Consider the following 25,068-nt stretch of genomic DNA (forward strand, 5'->3'; position numbering starts at 1 on the left):
GAAATATACGACTTTAATCTTGAAATATTAGGACTTAATCTCAAATATAACGACTTTAATCTAGTAATATTACGTCTTCAATCTAGAAATATTACAACGTTAATCTAGAAATAGTACGACTTTACTCTCGAAATCACATCTTTAATCTAAAAATATAATGACTTTAATCTAGAAACATTACGTCTTTAATCTAGAAATATAATGACTTTAATCTAGAATATTACGTCTTTATTCTAGAATAAATGACTTTAATCTAGAAATATTATGTCCTTAATCTAGAAATATTACGTCTTTAATCTATAGAAATATTACGTCTTAATCTAGAAATTTACGTCTTTAATCTAGAAATATACGTCTTTAATCTAGAAATATAATGATTAATCTAGAATATTATGTCTTTATTCTAGAAATATAATGACTTTAATCTAATATAATGACTTTAATCTAGAATATTACGTCTTTAATCTAGAAATATGACTTTAATCTAGAAATATAATGACTTTAATCTATAAATATAATGACTTTAATCTAGAAATATTACGTCTTTAATCTAGAAATATAATGACTTTAATCTAGAAATATTACGTCTTTAATCTAGAAATATAATGACTTTAATCTAGAAATATTACGTCTTTAATCTAGAAATATAACGACTTTAATCTAGAAATATTACGTCTTTAATCTAGAAATATAACGACTTTATTCTCATAAAATTACAACTTTACTCTTGAAGTGTTATGACTTTCATCTTGAAATATTAGGACTTTAACCTTGAAATATTAGGACTTTAATCTCGAAACATTAGGACTTTAATCTCAAAATATTAGGACTTTAATCTTATAAAATTACAATTTCATTAAATTAGGACTTTATTCTCATAAAATTACAACTTTACTCTCGAAATATTACAACTTTAATCTCAAAATATTACGACTTTAATCTCGAAATATTACGACTTTAATCTCGAAATATTACGACTTAAATCTCGAAATATTACGACTTTAATCTCGAAATATTACGACTTAAATCTTGAAATATTACAACTTTATTATCATGAAATCACAACTCTACTCTTAAAGTATTATGACTTTAATCTCATGATGCCCAGATTTTTTATTTGAACTTTAATGTGTCTCTAATACGCAGTCACACGTGATCAAACATGTGTCTGAGGAGGTTGTTTTCATCTATTCACACAATAGTCAACAAGCTGTTGCAGCCTAAAGACGTTTTGCCTTCACCAAACTAACATCACTGCTGTAATTAACCAATGAGGCAAAGCTGTTGGAGACGATAGAAGACATTTTATTTGTGCTGCAGGTTATCACAATGTTTGGTACCATAACAACTAACTTCACTCAACAAATAATTACTGAGTCCTCCTCTAACAGATGGTGCTGGTTTTATTTGAGCTCACAGTTATTGTTTCTTATTGCATTTAAATGTTGTAGACTTCTGCAACATTTAAAACATTGTCGCAAAGTTCGTTTTTTGGAGTTATTTTTGGTGTTTTTAAGATATTGCATCGTATTGTTATCGCGAGTCCATTATCGGCTATCGTATCGTGAACTTAATGTCACAACATTTGCATCACAAACCGAGAAATTAATTCAGAAATAGGGATTTTTTTTCGCTGTTAGAATCAATATATTGATCCGGATCCCTTTTCAAAACTTAATGTAATCTTCCATGATGTAATGTCTGTCTTTGATTAAAACTTTGTCAAAATCTGTTTAAGTTCTTTTAAAGTAATTAGGCCAAAAAACAAACCAACCAACAAATGCTAGTGAAAAGGAATGTCAGAACGCATCCTAAAGTGCATCCATAAAATATTTTACATATTATGTCCATCTTAACATTATATTTTGCTGCTTTTCACACATTTCCAGTTTGCTTGTCAGAGCGTGACCATTAATGGAGGGTGAAGTAACTTCTCAGATAAGCATCATGCATTGCTGAGTTCAGCGTGCACGCTCCGCTCTGTCATATAATATGCTAGAGACGTCTGTCACCACATAGTGTGTAAACCATAACCAGAATAGGGCAACTGGCGGCCCGGGGCCCACATGCGGCCCTCAGTTTAATTTTGTGCAGCCCCCAAAATTACTCACACTTCAAAAATTACAAAAAAAATTGCAAAAGGACAACCAGAATGCACCAATTTACATGAAAAACACATAAGACATCTGCAAACATACACAAAAATAACTGAAAAATTACTTTGAAATACAAAATAAACAACAAAAACACAAAAGCAGAGAAAAATCAAATCAAATCAAACTTTCATGAGCTTCAGAGGTATGGTTCCCGTCACAGTCATACAGTAGCGGAGCTGTTAAATGAAAGATTACAGACAGTCTTACCAGGTATCAGAATGATTCTTTTCATACATTAAGATGTCGTTAAAAATGTTGAGATGTCAAAACTGTTGTCATGTGCCTTTTAGGGTTCTGTGTCTTACGCAATCTGATCCCAGGTACATTTGCAGTATTGAAAGAAATAACTTGACGTTTATACCAGAAATGCCTCTTTTCTTTAACATAATAAAACTGGAAATATACAGTACTAACTGTAATCTACTTTACTCAAAGTTGATTTTCCAATTCTTCAAAATAGCTTTCATACAGTGTCATTTTAGGACATCCTCATGTCTCAGAGTGAGGTATCATGACTCAGCAAAACCTCCGTCAAATGTCATTTGTCAAAGCAAACCAGAAGTACACATGGCAGAGTAAGTAAGAATTTCCATGCCAATTATCTGAACTCAATTAAAATGTATTTATGATTAAAACAGCAAAAGTTTTTTCAATTTCAATGGCATCAAAATTGTAGTTAATTATCAATTACACAATTAGAATTAGAATTCATTCCAACCCTGGTGTACTCCGTACTCCGACACTGAGTCAAACATTCATATCCCAAAAAGACGAGACAAGTACTTTGACATTGAAGACCATGTAAAGCAAATTAAGTCATTTTCTTCTAAACACATTAAATAGGTCACAAATGTTTTCCTTAAAACACGTAAAAAGCCATTCAACCATTTATAATGTAATTGTGGAGCTACACTTTACAAACTGTGTTTCAAATTTCTGCGTTCAGGATTTAATGGGTGGGCCAGAAATCATAGCCGCGTTACGTAACAAAGCCATCATTAGCATTAACCCGACCCTGCTGCTGAAGCACACCAAACTTCCGCGGCCTCCAGCGGGCATAATTCGGCCCCTCCCCAAAAACAAACCACATAATGGGACTCGGGGAATAAAACGCGTCCGCTGGTGCCACATCTTCCATGAAATTAACACTTTTTTTGCACCGCGATTGTGTGTTTTGCCTTTAGCGGGCACAGTTTTGACTCTACCCGGGAGGGAGGCACATATTCGGACGGAGCAGAACTTTCCGCTGACCTCGTTTGGCCCGATCCGAGCAAGGGTTAATACACAGGGACAGGGCCCTTCCCGCATGCCAGCACCTCGAACTAACACGCATTTCAGAGCAGAGAGAAGTGCTTGTTTTTCCATGATTTTGAGACTTAATTTTACATACTTAGATTTTTTTCATCTTTCAAACTTGGCTCAGTGGTCAATGACACGTGTCTTTGGTGTGACAAACTCATGACACATTTATTTCTGCTTTACACAGACTTTAATGAGTTATTTACCTCAGAGGGTCGTGTGAATGCATCTCTATGGGGCGGGGGCCCCCCGGGGCCTCCACGGGTCAAGGCGTCAATGAAGCCTCGCACCACGGCACACCTGCGCGCAGTCCCAAACTCATCCAGCGTGTACCTGCCCCCAAAAAACAAAGAGGAGCCTCATGGGAAAAAGCCACAGGCATGTCGCTGTTGTTGTGCAGAGCGTGTTGTGGTCAGTTGCTAGGATCAACAGTGTCTTCAGATTTTTTTCCAAAAAGGAAACAGTTTGAGGTGGTTCTGTTGACTTGGCGGTGGCAGTTAGTGAGGCAGACTAAACAGGAGATAGTGCTGCTTTTTGGAATGCTGGTGTTCACGTCTCTCAGCCTCAACATACACATCTGACCTTGGAGCGTGCGGACAGGTGCTTTTCCAAAAAATGTAGTACAGACATAATTATAATGTCTCTGTAATGTTTTTGGCAGTTTACATGCTGTGTTTTCATGCACTTATTGACACAAAACTCAGTTTCCTAGCCTTAATCAAAGTAAAAAAATCTTAGTTTCTTATTTTAAAACTGCGTGAACTGTGTGATGACACAAGTGTAAACAAACTTTGTGTCTGTGACTTTCTGCTTTACTTGTAAAGGACAGGTCTGTCCTGTAAGGCCTCCATGGCCTGAGTCAACACTGGGCTGATGTCACACGTCTCCTGTGCCAGGCCTCGGCACTCGTCTACAGAGGAAAGTAAAACAAAAATGAAATGGCTTTAGACTCCTTCTTCTGGGTTTGCTTGAATAATAAAAAGTGATTGTTTTTTATAGGCGAACATGCAAAAAAAGAGCATTTTTCCTCAAATATAAAAAAAAAAAATAAAGATTTTAATGTAAGAAATGTATAAACTAAACTAGACACTTCATAATCAATTGCAATGTACGCAAAGAAATAATAGGTCAACTTCTGTCAGCAGAGAATTCAAGTTAAAGAGAACCAATATCTTATCGTTAAAACCAGTGGTTCTTAACCTTTTCAGGGCCACAACCCCAAAATAAAGGTGCCAGAGACCAGGGACCCCCCACTGTACCTAAAGGTGATTGAATAATATCCACTGTTATCCAGGTTTTTTTTTTTTTTTTGTTTATTTGTGCCATAGTATATAGTCATCTTAAAGATTTGAATCCTTGTTTCAATCAGAAATAAATGGGTTATAAGTGACCAAAAATGCTGGAAAAGGTGGTGAAATGGGATTTTAAAACCACAGAAAATGGCTAAAAGTTGCAAATTAGAGTGGGCAAAAAACAGACAGAAAAAGTGGTAAAAGGGTTGAAAAGTGTCATATTGGCTTAAAAGTGGCAGAATAATTTTTAAATTAGAAACAATCAGTTTTTAACTGTAAAATAATGTGGTAAATTGATAAAAAAAAAAGCATGAATTATGGTGAAAAAGGTTAAAAGTGACAAAAATAGTTAAACATGTGACATTAGGTGGAAAAGGTGTGGAAAGGGTTTATAAGTGCTGAAGAAAAAAAATGTGCAGAAAAGGCATTGAAGTTTGATGGAGAAGAAGTGGCAGAAGTTGGAGTAATGAAGCAAAAATGCATTAAAAAGGAGCAACAAATATGGCAAGAAAAAGTAAAAAATAGGTTAAATGTGGCAAGTTTGGTGTAGCTGCAGAAAAGTGGTAAATAAGGTGGTGAGATAGGGTGCTAAAACACTACAGAAATTGGTTAAAAGTTGCAAACTAGAGTGGCCAAAACAGACAGACAAAATGGAAAAAAAAGTTAAAGTGTCAAGCTATTGGCTTAAAAGTGGCAGAATTTGGAGTAATGTAATTTCAATGTACGAACAATTGGTTTGAATTGGCAATTAATAACAGTAATGTAGCAAAAATGCATTACAAGGGGCAAAAAATATAGCAAGAAACAGTGATGTTTGGGGCAGTTGCAGAAAAATGGTAAAAATGACCAAAATAAGCTCAAATTGGTTCTGAAATTCTTAGTTTCTTGAAGGCATATGGCGAACCCCTTCCAGTGTCTCACAGCCCAAATGGGGTCCTGACCAAGGTTGAGAAACCCCTGCCTTTAAACGAAAGACTTTACATTCTAAAACAATTATAGAGTTGCTCTATTTTGTGAATTCACGCGGTTACAAAATGATTGTGTTAATATGATCTCAACTCAGGTCTTAGGAGAACCTCAGAGAGCTTTTCTGCATTAATAGGGCCACATTTAAGCACCGTCAAAGGAGGGCCAATGTTATAAATGTATCCCCTTTGCCCTGTAATCTTTTTTTTTTTTAACTGATGATGTCAACCATTCTTGTAGGAATGAGTTCGTGGCGAGCCCTCCGTGCACTCATCCTGGTCACAGGTGTACTGTACTTACTCTGAGCCCAGCGATAAAGCTGCTCATAACGACGTCTCCTGTAACACAGCCATCTGCTCCATGATCTCTAACCTAGAAAAAAAAACACAATGAGTCAAGACCACCCATTACATATTCAGGACCTGCTGTCTGCTGTCAGACTCAAACACAAAAAACCAATGTCATTGTTATTCCTACACTTACTGTACTTAAAGGGATCCTCCACTCTTTTTACAAATGTGGCCTAAAACCTTTGAAATGGCCTTATTAGAAGATCTACGCCCAACAAAACGAATTATTTTGAACCATATTCATTTTTATTAACTTTTTTAAAATGGGACTACTTTACCAGGTGCACCGCCATGTTGAAATGACGTCATTGATGTCGCCAATCGCCCCTTTTAGTCCATTGAGTTCTATAGGAGGTGAAGCATTCAGTATCATTTAGCAGCTTTTTCAGTCAAAATGACAACTTGTGCTGCTTTGAATGCCTCTAAAAATCAGTAAAAGTTAAAAATGTCGATGTAAACCTCTTTTGATAAACAAAAAAATCTGTGAGCGCAGGGGCGACACTCCCTCAGCTCACGGATTTTTGTTAATCAAATTTCTGTAAATAAAAGAGGTTTACATCAAATTGTTTTTAACTTTTACTGATTTTTAGAGCAACCCAAAGCAGCACAAGTTGTCATTTTGACTGAAAAAGCTGCTAAATGATCCTAAATACTTCACCTCCTATAGAACTCAATGGACTGAAAGGGGCAATACGCGTCATCAATGACGTCAGACTCTCAACAGTAAACTAGTCCCATTTTAAAAAAGATAATAAGATGAATATGGTGCAAAATAATGCATTTTGCTAGGCATAGATCTTCTAATAAGGACATTTTCAAAGATTTTAGGCCACATTTGTAAAAACAGCGGATGATCCCTTTAAAGAGATTCAATACTCTCTATGTGTACATGAACCACATTGTTAGGACAAACTGATGAACAAACACCTTACCCCTGCAGTTGTTGGTTTGTCCGCAGCAATATTTTTCACCTCCTCGTGGATGTTCTTCACCCGAGTGAGAGCTTTAAAAAAAGTCCTGAAATAAATGAGAGCACAAAAAACAGAGTGGTAATGTCAAGAGCACATCGGAAAACGCACAGAAATATGAAAATCTCACAAAAATCCCAAACCACAAAAGCTGTCTTCAAAATGACACACTACTACTATCTCTACAAACGTAGAGTAAAGTAAGGGGCCAAGTAGCACGTTAGTGTGAGTAGTACGTTACTGTGAGTAGTACGTTTAGTACGAGTAGTACATTACTGTAAGTAGTACGTTAGTACGAGTAGTACGTTTACTGTGAGTAGTACGTTAGTACGAGTAGCCGTTAGTACGAGTAGCACGTTAGTACGAGTAGCACGTTAGTGGTGAGTAGTACGTTAGTACGAGTAGTACGTTAGTACGAGTAGCACCGTTAGTACGAGTAGCACGTTAGTGTGAGTAGCACATTAGTGTGAGTAGTACGTTAGTACGAGTAGTACGTTAGTGTGAGTAGTACGTTAGTACGAGTAGCACGTTAGTACGAGTAGTACGTTAGTACGAGTAGTACGTTTAGTGTGAGTGGCACGTTAGTGTGAGTAGTACGTTAGTACGAGTAGTCACGTTAGTGGCGAGTGGCACGTTAGTGTGAGTAGTACGTTAGTACGAGTAGCACGTTAGTACGAGTAGTACGTTAGTACGAGTAGTACGTTAGTGTGAGTGGCACGTTAGTGTGAGTAGTACGTTAGTACGAGTAGCACGTTAGTGTGAGTGGCACGTTAGTGTGAGTAGTACGTTAGTACGAGTAGCACGTTAGTACGAGTAGTACGTTAGTACGAGTAGTACGTTAGTGTGAGTGGCACGTTAGTGTGAGTAGTACGTTAGTACGAGTAGCACGTTAGTGTGAGTAGTACGTTAGGGCGAGAAGTACGTTACCTCACGTACTACTCGTACTGAAATTAGAATGGTTATGGTGATCTACAACACGTGCGTCAAACTCATGGCCCGCGGGGCCAAGTCCGGCCCTTTGGAGCCTCCAATTATGATTCTGATTCTGTATTTGGCCCCTGAACTAAAATGAGTTTGACACCCCTGATCTACACCTTCCTCAGACACAGTTGATGACCGAGATGACTGTTACCTCGGTGATGGGAGCATCCCGGGGCCCTCGCAGTGTAGCCGTTTCCTCAGGAGATAACTGGAACTTGGTGAGAAAGGCCTGCACGACCTGTGCTCTCACCTCCAGGCGTTGACTGAGAAAGTGATAAAGAACACATCACCACCAGCAACTGCTTGTTTCTCTACAGCAGAACTTCTCAAACTCTTTTTTGAGCCAATTGAAAAAATCCCAAGGCACGCCACCCACCCTAAATATTAAAAATGAAACTTTGAAGCCTATATTAACAATATACAGTCATTCTTATCAAAGTGTCTGTAAATAAGAATCAAATAAACACAAAGAAAAATGTTTTTATGAGCTTCATATTTGGCTCCTTCCTCATGAAAGTGCAATTAACAATCTGGAGTGATTCTGAGAAGTATTTTTAATAGGAATCAAACAACAACAAAAACATACTATTGTGATTTTTCACGTTTCCTTTTTCAAAAATAAATTCATAACAATATACAGTTATTCTTATCAAAGTGTCGTTCATATTTTGCATACATGGAGGGATAAAAGGAAGTTAGAAAACACACACAAACATAACATTAAATAGATTAGAACTACAACTGAACTTTATTAGGTTGAATATTGCTTTGTTTCATACAATGTTTTTTCTACATATATAACTTCATATCTAAATAAATATATTTTTTATATCAAAATATAAATAATAACAACAATAATAATACATATAAATACATTTCATAATATAATTGTTCTGTATTGTATTTTCTATTGCACAAAATTTTCAACAAAATGGGTAAAAAAAGAAACCTTTATTAAAAAAGGTAAAATTGTGAATGTTCTTCTTTAAAAACTCCTAAAAAAACAACAAAATGTGCAATCATATTTCATAACAGTAATAATAAAGTTCTTTGAGTGCAGAAAAAAATAGATTTTTTGATTTTTCATGCACTGTAAATACTGTAAATAATTACCCGGCTCAGTAGCACCTTTAAAAACCAATGAAAGTGCAGTGAACTGAGTGTAATGTTGCAGCTCCTACAGCAGATGGCGATCACACTCCTCACATAGAAACCATAGGGTGAGAGGACAGGGTGGGACACAGTGTGAGGAGGAAGATATCATTATCGTGTGCTCCTCACAGAGAACCGGTATCCCAGGGTGACGAAAAAGGAGGCCGAGCTGAATATGGGCCAGAATTAGAGACTATCAATAACCGCACAATGATCGCTATCAGTGTCACTGTAAGAGTCCCCAACACAAAGGGCGCCATGGAAACCATCCTCGGTCTAAAAGGGATCCCAGTCAAAGAGTCCTGCTTTTCTTTTTGTTTTTATTTGCATCTTTTCGTCCAAACGACGGTGACAAATTTACACCGAGACAAGGAGTCATGATGTGTAAATCACTGAGATCCAAACATGATCTGACCATTGTCCCTCGTTTTGGCTTTTATTCATGCTCAGTCAGCGTTAAGTAAAGGCTGTAAAACTGTTGTAGGATTAAGTATCGCTGTTCATGTTACAGCCAAGCCACACACAAACATGGAGTAGATTTCCTCCAAAATATTCCCTTCAAACACTGTTTACCGTAGTTTAAAGGTTACATCCAGAAAGCACACACACACAATAAAATCATATTTTTAGCAATGTTTTAGCAATATTTTGTCCTTTACACTTAAGTATGACAGCTTTAGTGAATAAGGAATCTATGAAGGAGAGACGGGCAACTTTTATCACAGCGGGGGCCACAGAAATGTCATTGTCCAATCCGAGGGCCGCATTTTCAACAGGAAAAACAAAGTTTTTTTCCGTGTTTTTGTTGTCATGGTATGGAAGCGTATTGCATTCACTTGATAAAAAAAAAATTAAATAAATAAATTGTTTTTTGGGCTAATATTTGGTAAAAAAAACAAAAACTGTTTTTCAGGGTAACTGTTTTCAGTTTTCCGTGCTACTTTTTTCCCTGTATTATTGAGATAGGAACATCCATCCTATGGTGACTCCTTGCTGCACGCTTCAACTCTCGACCCATTCTGGGTCAATTACTACAGTATTTTCAGCAGTTTCAGCCAGCCTGAATGCACTTCAAATGTATCATTTTCTTATATCCATGGAACATGACATATCTGTCCAACTGATCATAAAGAAACGTGATTATTTCCCGCAGATTTGAATGTTCTTTCCTTCTAAACAACTGCAAAGTCCTCAGGCACCTGTGTAAAGTCCATAGACTAATTGTAATACATCAATATTATGGCTTAAAGATAGAACTCAGTGTCTTAAACCAAATTAAAAGTACATTTTTATCAAATCAAACAATATGACCATGGTTGGCTGTCAATAAAGGAATAACTGCATCTGTTGTTTCAAATGCCCTCTAAGCTCAGGAAAAAACGTCCAAAAAACAGCAAAAAAAATGTCTGAAAAAGAGAAAAAAAAGTCCAAAAACATTGGAATTTTTTTTAAATAGCCCAAAAAACTAACCAAAAAATGTATTATTGAGAAAAAAACTGACATTTTCTAAAATATCTTTGTTGTTGCTGTGTTACTGTTAATTTTTTGTAAATTATTCTGTTTTTTTGTGTGATTTTGTGTATTTGTGTTGGTTTTTTTTTACATGTGGTAAAACATTTTTTGTATTTCTGTTGTTTTGCAGTTTCTTCTGTTATTTTTGGTTTTTGTAGTCGTCTTATGTGTTTTTTCTATCATTTTGTGTGTTTATTTTGAGGGCCGCATGTGGGCCCCAGGCTGACAGCTGCTAACATCTGCTATAAAGAATTTTTTCTCACTTGCTGGAAAATGTTGGTAAATTTCCACAGGAACTTAAGATTTTGAGAAAATACAAAAATGTGAACTTTTTCATGGGATTGAATCTTTGGAATTAACCAGAAATTGAGAGTAATTTTAAACACCTGATGCTGATATTTTAGATAATGATAAAATATCCATTAGCAACTATATTTAACATCCATGTTAAAGGATCAACATTCAGTTTGGTAAATGTTGGGTTAATTCCCATGGAAATCTCGCAACGTTGAAAATTTACAGAATTTTACAACCCTAGTTAAAATGTATTATTTTTGCATGGATGCTAATATTTATATTCAGATGATGTAATTATTTAAAATGTAAAACTTTGGACTTTGTTTTAACAGTTTTATGTGAGAAAATGTAATAAAGCAAATACTTCATTGAAGCATAAAACCTTTAAAAAGTGTAAAGATTTCATCAGTGATCATGGCAAAAGCCAGAAAAAAATGTCCAAATATGATAATAACGTCATTTTTTAATCTGAATAATGTTTAATTGTAATTGGGTGCTCGTCTTCACACAGCAGAACAGAAAGCTAGAAATGCTACAATTGAAAAATAAAAAAAGAGAAGGTTATTTTTGTTCTTTCTGTATTTGTACTTCACTTTCTGTTTTGCTTCCTCTTTGTGTCTTGGCTGCTGTAACATGTACATTTCCCCACTGTGGGATAGAATAAAGGAAATCTAATCTAAAATCTAATTATGCAGCAAACTTTCACAAACCGATAATTGGATCATGTATCTTGGAGTCAGAAACACTGGTGTAAAACGTGGTGGAAGCTCCTTCATTAGAGGTGCGGAGTTGTTAAAAGATAACACTCACTGAAACTAAAAGAGTGGGAAAAAAACAACAACATGTCAAATGTAAGGGCTTGTTTAGAGTGAAAGCACTTGTTTACAATTGTTCCCAAATTTTAATTGCATTTTCAGTGTTTTTGAACACCAGAGCACAGGACCTAGACCTTAAAGTCACAGAAGATTCCCCTTCACATAAACACACACACACGTACACACACGTGCACACACACACATCCGGGCTGAGAGTGACAGACCTGTTCCTCCAGGATGTAAATCACAACAAAGAGACAGCTCACACATGCCTGCACAAGGTGAGCAGAGCAGAGGGGGATTGTGGGAGGGAGTACGGGAACTGTGAAACAGCAGGATCATTCACACAGCAGCCAGTCACACAATCCCAGAGAAAAGGTGGCACGCTCGGCTGAACTCATAAAACGACACAGTCGAGAAAAGTTGCGGAGTGATGCTTCAACAGTAAATGAGGTCAATCGTGTCGGCTTTTTCTCCAAAAACGAAATAAAACGTATTCCGCGTCACATGGCGGGATTGGGAGTGTCTGCCTCCCAACGAAGGCAGATTGATTTCAGTCGTCCAGCTCAGAGATTGTTTTAAACAAGGTTACACAGCATGAACTCCTGGCTGTAGCTCTGCTTTATAGAAACACTAAAAATGTTTCTGTGTATACTTAAAACCTCAGGGGATGAGATTGCTGAATTTAAAAACACCAAACACTTGATCTCGCTGCAGCAGGTGAGAGTTGAATCAAAGAACTGACTTTTTGAGGGACTATAATCATCCAGTTACAGCTGCTGGAGACAGAATTTCATCTAGGCCTCATAGATCAATAAATCATTTGTTCGTGAAAAACATAAAATGTTAAAACTTCCACTCAAAAGTTTGTTATTTTTCATCTCCAAAATAAACACCGTTTATTGACATTGGCTGTGTTGTAAATGTCACACTAACGTACTACTCACACTAACGTACTACTCACAGTAACGTACCACTCACACTAACGTACCACTCACACTAACGTACCACTCGCTCTAACGTACCACTCGCTCTAACGTACCACTCGCTCTAACGTACCACTCACACTAACGTACCTACTCACACTAACGTACTACTCACTAACGTACCACTCACACTAACGTACCACTCACACTAACGTACCTACTCACACTAACGTACCACTCACTAACGTACCACTCACTAACGTACCACTCACTAACGTACCACTCACTAACGTACCACTCACTAACGTACCACTCACTAACGTACCACTCGCTCTAACGTACCACTCGCTCTAACGTACCACTCGCTCTAACGTACCACTCGCTCTAACGTACCACTCGCTCTAACGTACCACTCACACTAACGTACCACTCACACTAACGTACCACTCACACTAACGTACCACTCACACTAACGTACCACTCACACTAACGTACCACTCACACTAACGTACCACTCGCACTAACGTACCACTCGCTCTAACGTACTACTCACACTAACGTACTACTCATACTAACGTACCACTCACACTAACGTACCACTCGCACTAACGTACCACTCGCTCTAACGTACTACTCACACTAACGTACTACTCATACTAACGTACTACTCACTAACGTACCACTCGCACTAACGTACTACTCGCTCTAACGTACTACTTACACTAACGTACTACTCACACTAACGTACTACTCACACTAACGTACTACTCATACCAAGTCTGACATTAAAACGAGTATGTAGTGCATTCACATTAGATAGTATGAAAAGATTGAGTACATGACAAATACCCAGATGTATACTAAATGGGGACACTTTTTAAGTATGCAAACTAGCCATACTCAACCATCCAATGATGCATTGGGAGTGGAATGTAAAATCGTCCTGGGACCGACTTCAAACTAAAAATCAAACATCCTCTTTTCAAAATAAAAAAACATCTCTTCTCTCTCTCTTCCATTAGTTTTTAACGCTTTGGTAAATAGGGCTCTTGTTTTGAAGTTAACAGGAAGTTTAGTCAGTAGCACAATGAGAGTCTCCGAAATGTGGGAATGAAATGTGTATACGTGAGTTTTATGGATGAAATGAGCACATGTTAATATTCTACTTGGTCACTTTATCACTTCAAATGTTTTCAGAACTTTCAAAGATGGACAATCAACAGACTGTGCTTCAGGTTTTTAACGCTGTAGGTTCCAAATAACCTTACCTGTAAAAAGGATTCTCCTAGTGTTCACAAACTCCAGAATCCATCTTGTACTGTTCGTGCCTTTGCCTTTCGAAACCGAACCAAACTGATTAGAACCAATCACGAGGCAGTGTTGTGGTTTAGGGCGGGATATCCGAGTGTGATGAAGGCGGAAGCGTCGAAGCAAAACTGGCACATGTGCAGTTGCAGGGAGAGGAACTAGCTGGGTTAACGATATTAGCATAGTTCCGAATCTTATATAGAAAAATGTCAACGCAGGAGGATGGTTATTGTGCCCTTAACTCACATACTCGTGTTGCAAAAATGACAAAAGTCACTAAACGACATAACGACCGCCGCAGCATTACTATCCCAAACGAAAGTTTTCACCAGCGGAGCCTTGTTGTTGTTGTAGCAGCATCACTGCGGGGTATGACAATGACAAATTCATCATTTGTTACCGTGTGATTGGCTAAAACAAATCATGGTGGACAGGCGCTTCGCCCAATCAGCTTCAAGCATTCTGTTCATGTCCCTCCCTGGTTCCGAGAGGATTAGTCAGACACGGACTGAGATCGATGTGGAGAACTCGAGTTAGAGGGAAGGGCTACACATCAATCTGGCTCTTGCCAGGTTCGGTTCCAAATGCATGTTGGGAAACTTGGAAGTATTATTCAGTGGGAATGCTCATCATCCTAATCATACTTATATTATATAGATAGAAGTTATACGCATTGAGTTTGTAGTGTATAGTACGGAGTGTGACATTTCCAAAACAGCCATTTTTTGACAAGTTTAGTGCATTGCATTATGGGATGTGGAGTCCCGTAGACAGATGCACAGAAGTCTTTTTTCTTTTTTTTTTAAATATCACTTTTTAACGTGATTTCTTGTGTTCGCCTGCACAAAATGAATTCCCAAACATTTTGGGTGTTTTCACGAACTGGTGGAATTAAAGTATAATGTACACAAAAAGTAATTGATGCCGGCCCCAGGACGATGTAATATTCTGCTCGCAATGCATAATGGGGCGGTTGAGTATGACTATGACCGGCCCAGAAACGCCTCGGGGAAGAGCTGGACAAAGTGGCCGGGGAGAGGGAAGTCTGGGCTTCCCTGCTAAGAATGCTGCCCCCGCAACCAGACTATGTATAATCAGAAGAATAAGGATGGATGGATGGATGGATGGATGATACATTGCAAATATGACATAAATTGCTTTGTCTCGTGAGTTTTAAACCGTGCATGTTAAATGTCCATGAGAATCTACAAAGGGGAATTTCAGAGAACTGAGAAACTGGCAATCACAAAAACTAGTCGTAGTGCACCTGAGCATGAATTATGGACAGTCAATTTAAACATCAGACAACATAAAGACATACCCAGAGCCATGTCCTCATTAGAAGCAAACTAAAGGCCTTAAAAAAATGTTCAAGTGTCATTTCACGCAGGTTGGCATCTGTACTCTCATTTCCCTGATTGTCCTCTCAAGGGTTTCAGCTCTTCTGATTTAATAATGATGAACTGTAGGGTCATTTTAAGGACAGACGAGTCTTTGGGGGGAAAAAATATCTCAAAGCCACACAAAGCTCTATATTCATTTTAAGATGGAGGGATTAATGATGCCCTGATGATTTAATCTAAATGCATGTACATGGCTATTTCTAGATCCAACCTGTTATTTTCTGTAGTGTTTATTTTGTTGCTGTCTGATAAGACACTGCATATATATATATATATATATATATATATATATATATATATATATATATATATATATATGTCGATGTAAACCTGCTCAGAGCAGCAGTCCAATCCTGGTTGCCTGTATTTACGGAGCTCTTCTTCTCTTCTTCATGTGGTCTACGAAACAGCAGAGTTGGAACTGTCGCCCCCTGTGGTTACAAATCTTTTTTGGGTCACGGATTTTGTTTATCAAATTTTGGTAAACAAAAGAGGTTTACATTAACTTTTTTAACTTTTACTGATTTTTAGAGCAACCCAAAGCAGCACAAGTTGTCATTTTGACTGAAAAAGCTGCTAAATTATCAGGTATGCTTCACCTTCTATAGAAATTAAGGGGGTGATCATCAATGACGTCATTTCAACATGGCGGCGCACAGACTTGAAAACGGTAAAGTAGTCCCTGTTAAAAAGTTAATAAGACGAATATGGTGCAAAATAATGTGTTTTGTTAGGCATAGATCTTATAATAAGGACATTTCAAAGGTTTTAGGCCACATTTGTTATAACAGTGGAGGATCCCTTTAAAAGAAGAGAACCAAAGATAAGAATAAAATGAACAAACAATATAGAATAAGAAGACATAAATATATATAAAACCAAAAATAATTATGAAAATCATAATAGATTAAAGAATTAAAAATTAGCTTCTGCAGTGTACTTGATCGACCCCTTTTTTTAGTTCTGACTGCTTTGCACGTTTACAGGGTGCAAAATTATTTGGACAACATCTCTCGATGTGTTCCAACGTGTTGACATGTCCCCGTGTACACACAGATCTGACACTACAGGACAGACGAGCAGCACTGAACTTTCAATTAGGAAAAGTACATAGCGCTAATGAAACAAACAGCGCTCGTGCCGACAGGAACTGTGAGCGGGACCAGATCAGAACAATAGAGTGGGAGCTGCTGGAATACCAGAGGACAAACAATAAGCAGCTGCAGTGTGCATGCACAGCTGCTACACCTTTGCTTTTGTGCGCTGAATCCAATCTGCCTCGTTCTCTTTCATTAGCTCTGAATAATCATGCAGCGACACAGTCAGATAAGACAACAATGAGCGAAAAGGACGGGCCTCGAGCTTTGGAAACAGAGAAAACTGGCCTTAACACACGTGTGAGTGCTGCAAATCTATCTCTGCTCGAAGAATAAGTGTCTACAGGACAAAAGGCAGCGTCCTGGGACTGTCCATGTAGACGTGCAGTGAGGTGGAGGGTTGGCTGTAGATTTCCTCTGGCTGCTCAAGGTCAAAGACTAGCGTGCACTGCACACACCGCCCAAACGCATTAAAATGTCACCCAGGTGGACGGAGGGTCCCAACGGGTCCACTGAACAAAGAAAACGACAGCGAGGGAACCATACACACGGTGAACTGTCACGTTGAAAAAAAAAAAAAAAAACGTTTCACAAACAAATCTTTGTTCAATGGCTAACAAATCATTTTGTATGATTTTAGAGTTTTCCGATTTGATTGAAGTCAGAATCAGGATCAGAAATACTTTATTGAACCCAGGATGAAATTGTTTTATTACAGAGGCACGGGAAATATTAAAATGAAAAGAAGAAACACTAAACAAAGAAAAGAAGAAAAGAAACAACAAAACATACATAATTAAAGTAAAACACTGTTAATTAAAAAGTACATAACTAAACCCCAAACCACTTTTTTCTGCTGAATACAAATGTATCCGGTATGAAATAGTGCTGATGACTGATCCTGGTCCAAATCTCAACATTTTAGTCAAAGTATTTCAATTTGGTATATTTAGCTGTAGACACGCCCACTCATGAATATGCATAATTAGGCAGCATATTCATGAGTGGGCGTGTCTACAGACACCCACTCACTTCATGCCTCGCTCTTTTACAGGGGGATCAGTGATCACCAAAGCAATTTTATTTTTGCTAACCACACACCGTTTTTGTTTTTAGCCAAAAATCTGCACATTACTGTAAGTGAGTCCGTCTCAGCAGCGATAAGAGACGATATAACAAGTTTGCCAACGCGCTAAACTACAAGAGCGGAGTACACCTCCACATGAACAAATAGTGCCTCCACCACAGTGTACGCTCACTGTGGAGGCGCGGCACCGACACCAAGTTCTGTATTTTTAGTTTTACCCGTAGCCATCACTCCTTTGCAGGCAAGACAAATAATGATGGACTTTCGCAAAAGTTTTCATCAGGTTGGGGGTGGAGTTCATGGGTGGAGATACCAGTGAAGGGGAGAGGATTTCTTTCCCGATTTGACTTGTGACATCACAAATCTGGAAACTTTGAAATGAAGCAAACAGTTGTAAGACTTACACAGACCACAAAAAAATGACTGGATGGATTTATTTCACATTTTGTGTGAATGTGGACACTCAAGTTACCTCATATGTGATAAAAAAAATTACAAAAGTGGATTTTTCATAATATGTCCCCTTTAAAATGTTCACCATACTATACACTTCTACTAAATTGAATGAAATTGTAACGCCTGGAAGGGCCTCAAAAATCCAAGAAGAAGAAGAATCCGTACAGAAAGAGTAAGGCCTTCACACAGCGCCCCACAATTTCAGACAGCTTAGTTCACATACTGATGATGTGTTGTTGCCATACTTATCCTGGAGGTATGAGGTGAAACTGATGTGTTTATTTCCATCTTTTTGTTTGTTGGAAAACTTTTGCAATAAATTGTGTCAGTAAAAATGTTGAAACGCTAATGCTGAGTCACAAAGTAAAGCAATTTAAAAAGATTCCTGTGACAAAATGAGCTCCTCTTAAATAGTTTTTTTTGGCTCGGAAACAAGATTCGGGGGAACAAATTGCATTCACGGAACACATTTCACTGTGTATAGTTTACATTCATCCCCCGCACACACACGCGCACACACACGAGCAGCTCCATTCCCACTGGTGTCTTTTTGCTACTCTTCCATTCAGAACTCATCTCCCTCTGTTTCAATCTCACCGCCTCTCCTCCCGTGTCACCTTTTCGTCACGGCGGCTCCTGCCGCCGTGCCGGCGAGCGGAGAATTACTGCCGTACATCACGGCTGTCAGCTCCATCCTTTGCAAGAAATCTACATTACCTATCAGCGCTAGCGTCCCAATGTCAACTGGCAAGGTCACGGAGCGCTGGGTTACGTCTGCAGCAAATGCTAATGAGCGCCAACACCCCACCCCCCCCTCCTCACCCAGCTAAACGCCGTACATTCTGCTGTCAACGGGCACAGTAGATTGATAACAGCTTGATTAAGTTTCATTGAAGCTGTTAAACAAACCATTATTCATTTATGCTAGTATGTGAACACACATACTAGTATGATCATGTATTGTCAGCACATCTCCAAGCATGCAGCCACATGAAACACACCGACAGGCCGCTCCTTCCAGGAATCGTCATTTGTTGTATCAAATGTAACAAATGAAGGTTAATAACAGTGAAACGCCCTCCTTATGCTAAACTAAAGCTGGAATATTAATTAGCTTCGTGAATATTTCACTACGTCTCATTTGCAGGAAAACTGTACTTGCAAACATTCACTGCTTCCATGTTTTCATACATTAATAAAGTAAGTTTTATAGTAACATTTACATGCTGTAAATGCAGAATAAAACTAAAAAACAGCAGAGAATTTGCAGATATTATAACTACTGAAAAACTAAATCCACCACCGACTCTTTACTTGCCGCTGCTCTTGGTTCAGCCGAGTATTCGGGCTGAGACACCAAAACAAATGGCACGAAAACAGTCACAACACCCCCTATTGTTTAGGACGAGTATCGAAGCACATTACTGTGCTGTATCGTATCGATTTTTAGCCGATCTAGAATATATCCTTACCAAAAATATATCTGAGCAAATGTACTTACTTTTCTCCCTGCAGCTTGTTTGTTTTCACGATGAGATCTTGAGTTTGCTCTTTTGAAGCCTGTTGAACAGAAGTGATTGTGTTTGTAAATCACCATAAAGAGACTTCATGAAATCTAAAAACATATGCAACTAGTTTGACATTAGACAGTGTGAAATGTACAAAAAAATGATGAGTGTTCAGATGAATCCTGACTTAAATAGTGTGTGATGAATCTACCTTTAATCTGTTGGTCATCTCTTCACAACATGCGCTCATGGCCTGGACGTCTTCATGGACACTTTCCAGCTCCTGAAGAGGAAAAGAAAAATAACGCATATAATACTAAGTTTTTTTTTTTTTTTTATGTATAAAGTCATGTTGATTTTTTTAAAAAACCAGTAAATCACATGAGCAAAGCAGCTCCTTGGTTACACCGACGCGTTCTGTACCTCTTTAACACCTTTGAACATTTGTGCAAACTCCTCATTGATGGCCAAACTTCTCCTTTCTATGTCTCCTCGTAGATTTCTCCTGGTTCGTAAACTGTTCTCTGTGAAAAACACTGATAGAGCCTTCAGAGCCTCCAGCATCTCCTGAAAAACACAGAAGAAATCATACAATAAAGTGCTGCAAATTTGTTTAATTCCAGTTAAAAATCCATACGTGGTCTCGTTTCACAACAATGAAAGACCATGTAAAGCAAATTCTGACATTTTCTTCTAAACACATTAAATAGTCATAAATGTTTTCCTTAAATCATTTAAAAAGCCATTCAACCATTTAGAATGTAATTGTTGGAGCTCAGCTTCACTAACTGTGTTTCAAATTTCTGTGTTCAGGATTTAATGTGCGGGTCAGAAATAGGGCTGAACGATTTTGATAAATAATCTAATTGTGTTTTTTTACTCAATTTTGCAATTTGCGATTTAATATGCAATTATTTTTTCAAGGGCCTCTTGTCATGTATTTTTCAATGAACACAAGCAATAAATCAATCTGTTTCATAATAAACTATTTCAGATTTATTTCAACTTTAAATAAATATAAAATATACATTTTAAAGCACAGATTACAACAATAAAGCAAACTGTGGCTTTACCTCTTCAACATACAGTATCTAACTAACTTCACGTTTCATGAAACATGTATACTGCACTTTTTAAACACTGAACTTAACAGGACAAGAAAAAATAATAATAATTAGGGATGTAACGATTCGCAATTCTCTCATGATTTATTTTACACAATGGGACTGTAGACAAACGATGACTGAAAAATATTCCTTTATTTTTTTTCGGGAAAAAAACTAGATAATACTGTACTATTTTCCTTTTATTTTCATTGTCAAAAGAATCCCTTGATAAACTATTCAAAACAATGCAATTTAACTAAAAATAAACCTTGAATGAAATAAATAAAGGAATAATACAAATGAAGAAGAAGCCTATTAATTTAAATTATGGTTCTATAGTAAACAATGCAAAACTACATAATAGTTCTGTTTCTTTTTAAAAGTGCAACTGAAAATGTATTTTGTGCCTTAACAATTGGACTTCGTCATTGCACTGTATTTACGAGATATTTGTTTGGACCAGCAGAGGGCGCTGGTAACCCAGTGGTCGGTTGGCATGCAGATATTCTTGCAGTGAAGAAGAGATGCAATGCGCTAGCAGACAGAGCTAATAGAAAAACGTGACTTTTACAGATATTCACGTAATATTACAGATATTCTTTCGGTGCTAAAGGGGTAAGAAATCATTTATGAACATGTTTAAGAGTAGAAGGCGGCCAGAAAGAAAGTAGTAGCAGATTCCGCCCGCCACCTACGCTTCTGGACAAGAGAAGGATAAATATAAAGCACCCTCTGCTATTTAAAAAAAGTACTGCAATTAAATTTTCAGAGTATCGATATGAACCGTGATACCTATGAATCGATTTTTAACTGCCTTACGATTAATTGTTACATCCCTAATAATAATTAAAAAATTTAAAAATTGCAGCTTTGCAATTAGAAAAATGCGGTTTATTAGATATTGCGATATCGCAAATGCAATTAATCATTCAGCCCTAGTCAGAAATCAGTAACTCGTTACACAACGGAGCCATCATATTTGCATAAACCCCACCCTGCTGCTGAAGCACACCAAACTTCTGCTGCCGTCAATTCGGCCCCAAACCAAAAACAACCACATATTCGGATGTGGGGAATAAAACGCGTCCGCTGGTGCCGCATCGTCCATGAAATGGAAAAGTTTATACACCGCGATTTAGTTTTTCGCCTCTAGCGGCACAGTTTTGACTCTAACCGGAGGGATGCACATATTCGGGCGAAGCAGACCTTTCCACTGACACCTCGTTTGACCCGTTCCTTTTGGAAGCACTATCAATGCTGGAGCTTCTTTCACATTGTTCTCTCCCATAGACACAGTAAGGAAGGCGGCGCCCTAAACACGTGTGGGCGTGGTTCCAGCGCCTCGAACTGACACACCCCCCGGCGTCTCAGAGCAGAGAGAAGTGCTTTTTTTTCCCCAGGATTTTGAGACCTAATTTTATATACTTAGCAATTTTTTTCATCTTTCAAATCTGGCTCAGTGGTCAATGACGCATGTTTCTGTGTGTGACAAAAACTCATAACACACAAGATTATATTTCTGGAGTATTACCGAGTATTGTGGGACAGACTGGTCCTCTTTCTTATTTGGTGAATTACCAGAGGTTGCTATTGGTTACAGGGACTTAGGAAAATGAATAATCTTATGCAAGTAATTTTCTTGACAGCAAATCTTTGCAAACATGTTTTTTGTTTCACTCAGTCACATTCATTCAAACAAAGTCACATTAGACACAAAATTTACGCAAACTTTACGCAATTCAAACTGATTTGTTTAAATTGTATTGACACACGTCAAAATGTATTCTCATCTCATGTTGTGTTTGTATAATTTTGTTTCAAAGCACATTATAATATTTGGTAACATGTTTTCAACAGTTTCAAATCAAAACAAAGTTTGCTTAAAAGGTGGCAAAAATAATGATTAAACTTGTTTTTTTCTCCCCTATTGTCTCCTAAATTTGAATTTATGTTTTTCCCCTTAAATTATACCTTCCATCTCTGTCCACAAAACGATTGATCCATTTTTCCTGATGGTAACATTATTTTATATTATTTTTACAGTTGACTAAGTCTTTTAGTTTTAATGCATACGTGACCTAAGAAACAATATATACAAGTACGGTACCCTTCCGATAAAAAAAGTAAAAAAAAACTGACAAAAACAATAAATTAAAATGTACTGAAAATGAATTAATGAAAATCAGACATTGCTTTCGAATTGTGGTTGAACAGAATTGTTTAAATTAAAAAAAAACTAATATGTTAAAACTGATTTTTTTATTAGTTCATTTTTAATGTATTATTATGTTTTGTCTATTTCAAGTTGTTTCAGTGACCACTGCGTGTTTTTCTTTCTTTAAACTGAAGGGTACCAACTATTTGTCCACATGTGTATGCCTACGTTCTGTATTATCTTGCTCTTGTTTCTTCTTTTTTTTGCAGCATAACATTCCCACTTTTCCCATAACTGTATTTACCTGTAACCTGATAGATGGGGAAGGTTGCCAGCTGATTATATTTTCCACTGGAACCCAAGAAATCTATACTCACGTACCCTTACTGTTACATTATTTAACTCACTTTGAACATGTTCTCATTGATTTTTCTACTCCTGAAAGACAAAATGTGATTTATTAATCACTAGTCTGAGCATTAATAATTCAAAGAAGCACCGGTTTATGTGGGTTTTATTTAATTATTTTGTGTGTTTTGTTATTTAGTGTATTTTTGTTGTCATTTTGTGTATTTTTTGGAGTCCTGGTTTTCACGTTGTCTCTGGATATTTCCTTTATAACTACAAAGTAAGAAATCTAGACCTCTAACGTGTATCCTAACTTTTTCTTTCTTTTTCTTTTTTTTTTTAACTCAAACTCGATTGGGATGTAATGACGCACTTAACTCCTTTCAATTTGAATACATAGAAATCGTATTTTGAAAGAAAATAAACAGATTAGTCAAAAAAAAAATGACATTTTTCTTAAGGATTTATGTTGATAGTTGCTGGGTCTAGCTTTATATTTTCTTTGCAATACTTGCATACACAGTCTTTATTCATTTGTGACTTCATAATGCCAAAATGCTGCCACACCCGCTCTGATTCACACTAAACAAAAATACATTTTATGCATTATTTTGGGGCCACAAATGGTCCCCGAACCGGCAGTTACATATTACTTTACTCAGCAATTATAAACCAGTTTGTAAAACCAAACGAACTAACTACAGCTCTTGGAAAGCAACACAATAAGCAGTATCCCCCCACATCAGGCATTTAACACACACATAACTACTTTTATGAAATGTTTAATGTCCACATTGTTTGTTTGCTTTGCCTGTTTGACACGTTAGCTCCTGTTAGCCGATGAGCAGGAAGTTAGCATTAGCTTAGCATCATTAGCTCACCTTATCGCTGTCCAGTCTGGTTTCGAGGATTTTGTTAAGTTTTCTTGACAGCGGGTTGTTGGGCTGAGGAAGGACATTTGAATTCTGCACAGCTGCCGGACTGTCAGACGAATGTTCTGCTTTAACATCAGCCATTGTTCTCACTCACATCCACGTCAACTACTGAGGTAATGTTGTGGTCCGTCTGTGTAAGTCATCCGGCTAGTTACACCGGTTGGTCAGGCAAGGTTCCGTTGTTTTTAGCTTCCTGCAGCTACGATTAGAAAAGATCAGTGCAGTGTTTTTCATTCGTAATTAATAATAAAAAAAAAAAAATTTAAAATAGTAATTATATTTATATATATATATAATATATATATATATATATATATATATATATAGATATATATATATATATATATATAGATATATATATATATAAATATATATATATATCATTAATTATTATTTTAATTTATTATTTTTTCGAATTAAAACAACACACAACTGTATTCTATACTTTCGCTTTCTGAAATTTAAATGTATTTCAAATTAAATGCAGTATAAACATATCTGAGCTGGCACATTTAGTCACTTTGTGCACTAATCTTGGCTCGTAATATTGCACAGTATAACAAACGTGATAAAATTAATAAATAATATTAATTAAAGACGGAAAAAACAGTATTTGGGCTTGCCATAAATTTGTAATATCAAAATAGGGTCATGACCCAAAAAAGGTTGGAGACCACTGGATTAGTGGCAACCCCCAAAATCAAGTTTCCAGAGAGCGGGGACCCCCACTGTATCTGAAGGTGGTTGAACACATGAAGACGTGAGACATGAGAGATTTTTGGGGTCCATCCATAAAGTCAGCAAAATGATGGTCCATTGTTCTATGACTCTGTGATAACCACATTTTTTTATTCATCTGAATAGTTTAATATTATTTGCTCCATTTAGTATATAGTCATCTTAAAGATGTAAATCCTCTTATAATCAGAAATAAATGGTTTAACTTAAAAT

The 25,068-nt window shown here is 37.0% G+C and overlaps 1 protein-coding gene and 1 long non-coding RNA gene across 2 annotated transcripts; both read right to left on the bottom strand.

The window, feature by feature from the left end:
* Positions 1 to 3,702: 3,702 nt before the first annotated feature.
* On the bottom strand, positions 3,703 to 6,041 carry LOC114474718 (uncharacterized). Its single transcript, XR_003675387.1, has 3 exons — positions 6,014 to 6,041; positions 4,272 to 4,365; positions 3,703 to 3,788 (listed from the first exon to the last, which is right to left on the bottom strand). It is a non-coding gene; the product is annotated as an uncharacterized LOC114474718 (long non-coding RNA).
* Positions 6,042 to 7,068: 1,027 nt separating this feature from the next.
* On the bottom strand, positions 7,069 to 24,256 carry LOC114474858 (conserved oligomeric Golgi complex subunit 6-like). Its single transcript, XM_028465423.1, has 6 exons — positions 24,064 to 24,256; positions 19,997 to 20,140; positions 19,785 to 19,856; positions 19,567 to 19,625; positions 8,164 to 8,275; positions 7,069 to 7,080 (listed from the first exon to the last, which is right to left on the bottom strand). Exons 1-6 carry the CDS (start codon positions 24,196 to 24,198, stop codon positions 7,069 to 7,071), a joined length of 534 nt encoding a protein of 177 aa, XP_028321224.1. The 5' UTR covers positions 24,199 to 24,256.
* Positions 24,257 to 25,068: the final 812 nt, after the last annotated feature.

This window comes from Gouania willdenowi, chromosome 13 (assembly GCF_900634775.1).
Source record: "Gouania willdenowi chromosome 13, fGouWil2.1, whole genome shotgun sequence".
Taxonomy (NCBI): domain Eukaryota; kingdom Metazoa; phylum Chordata; class Actinopteri; order Blenniiformes; family Gobiesocidae; genus Gouania; species Gouania willdenowi.

What these genes read in the sequence shown, in the direction of transcription:
- LOC114474858 (XM_028465423.1), bottom strand. Translation starts at nt 24,198, where the DNA reads ATGGCTGATGTTAAAGCAGAACATTCGTCTGACAGTCCGGCAGCTGTG. An exon ending in CCAGACTGGACAGCGATAAG is followed by an intron (nt 20,141 to 24,063) that starts GTGAGCTAATGA and finishes TGTGTTTTTCAG; the next exon opens with GAGATGCTGGAGGCTCTGAA. An exon ending in TGTTCAAAGGTGTTAAAGAG is followed by an intron (nt 19,857 to 19,996) that starts GTACAGAACGCG and finishes TTTCCTCTTCAG; the next exon opens with GAGCTGGAAAGTGTCCATGA.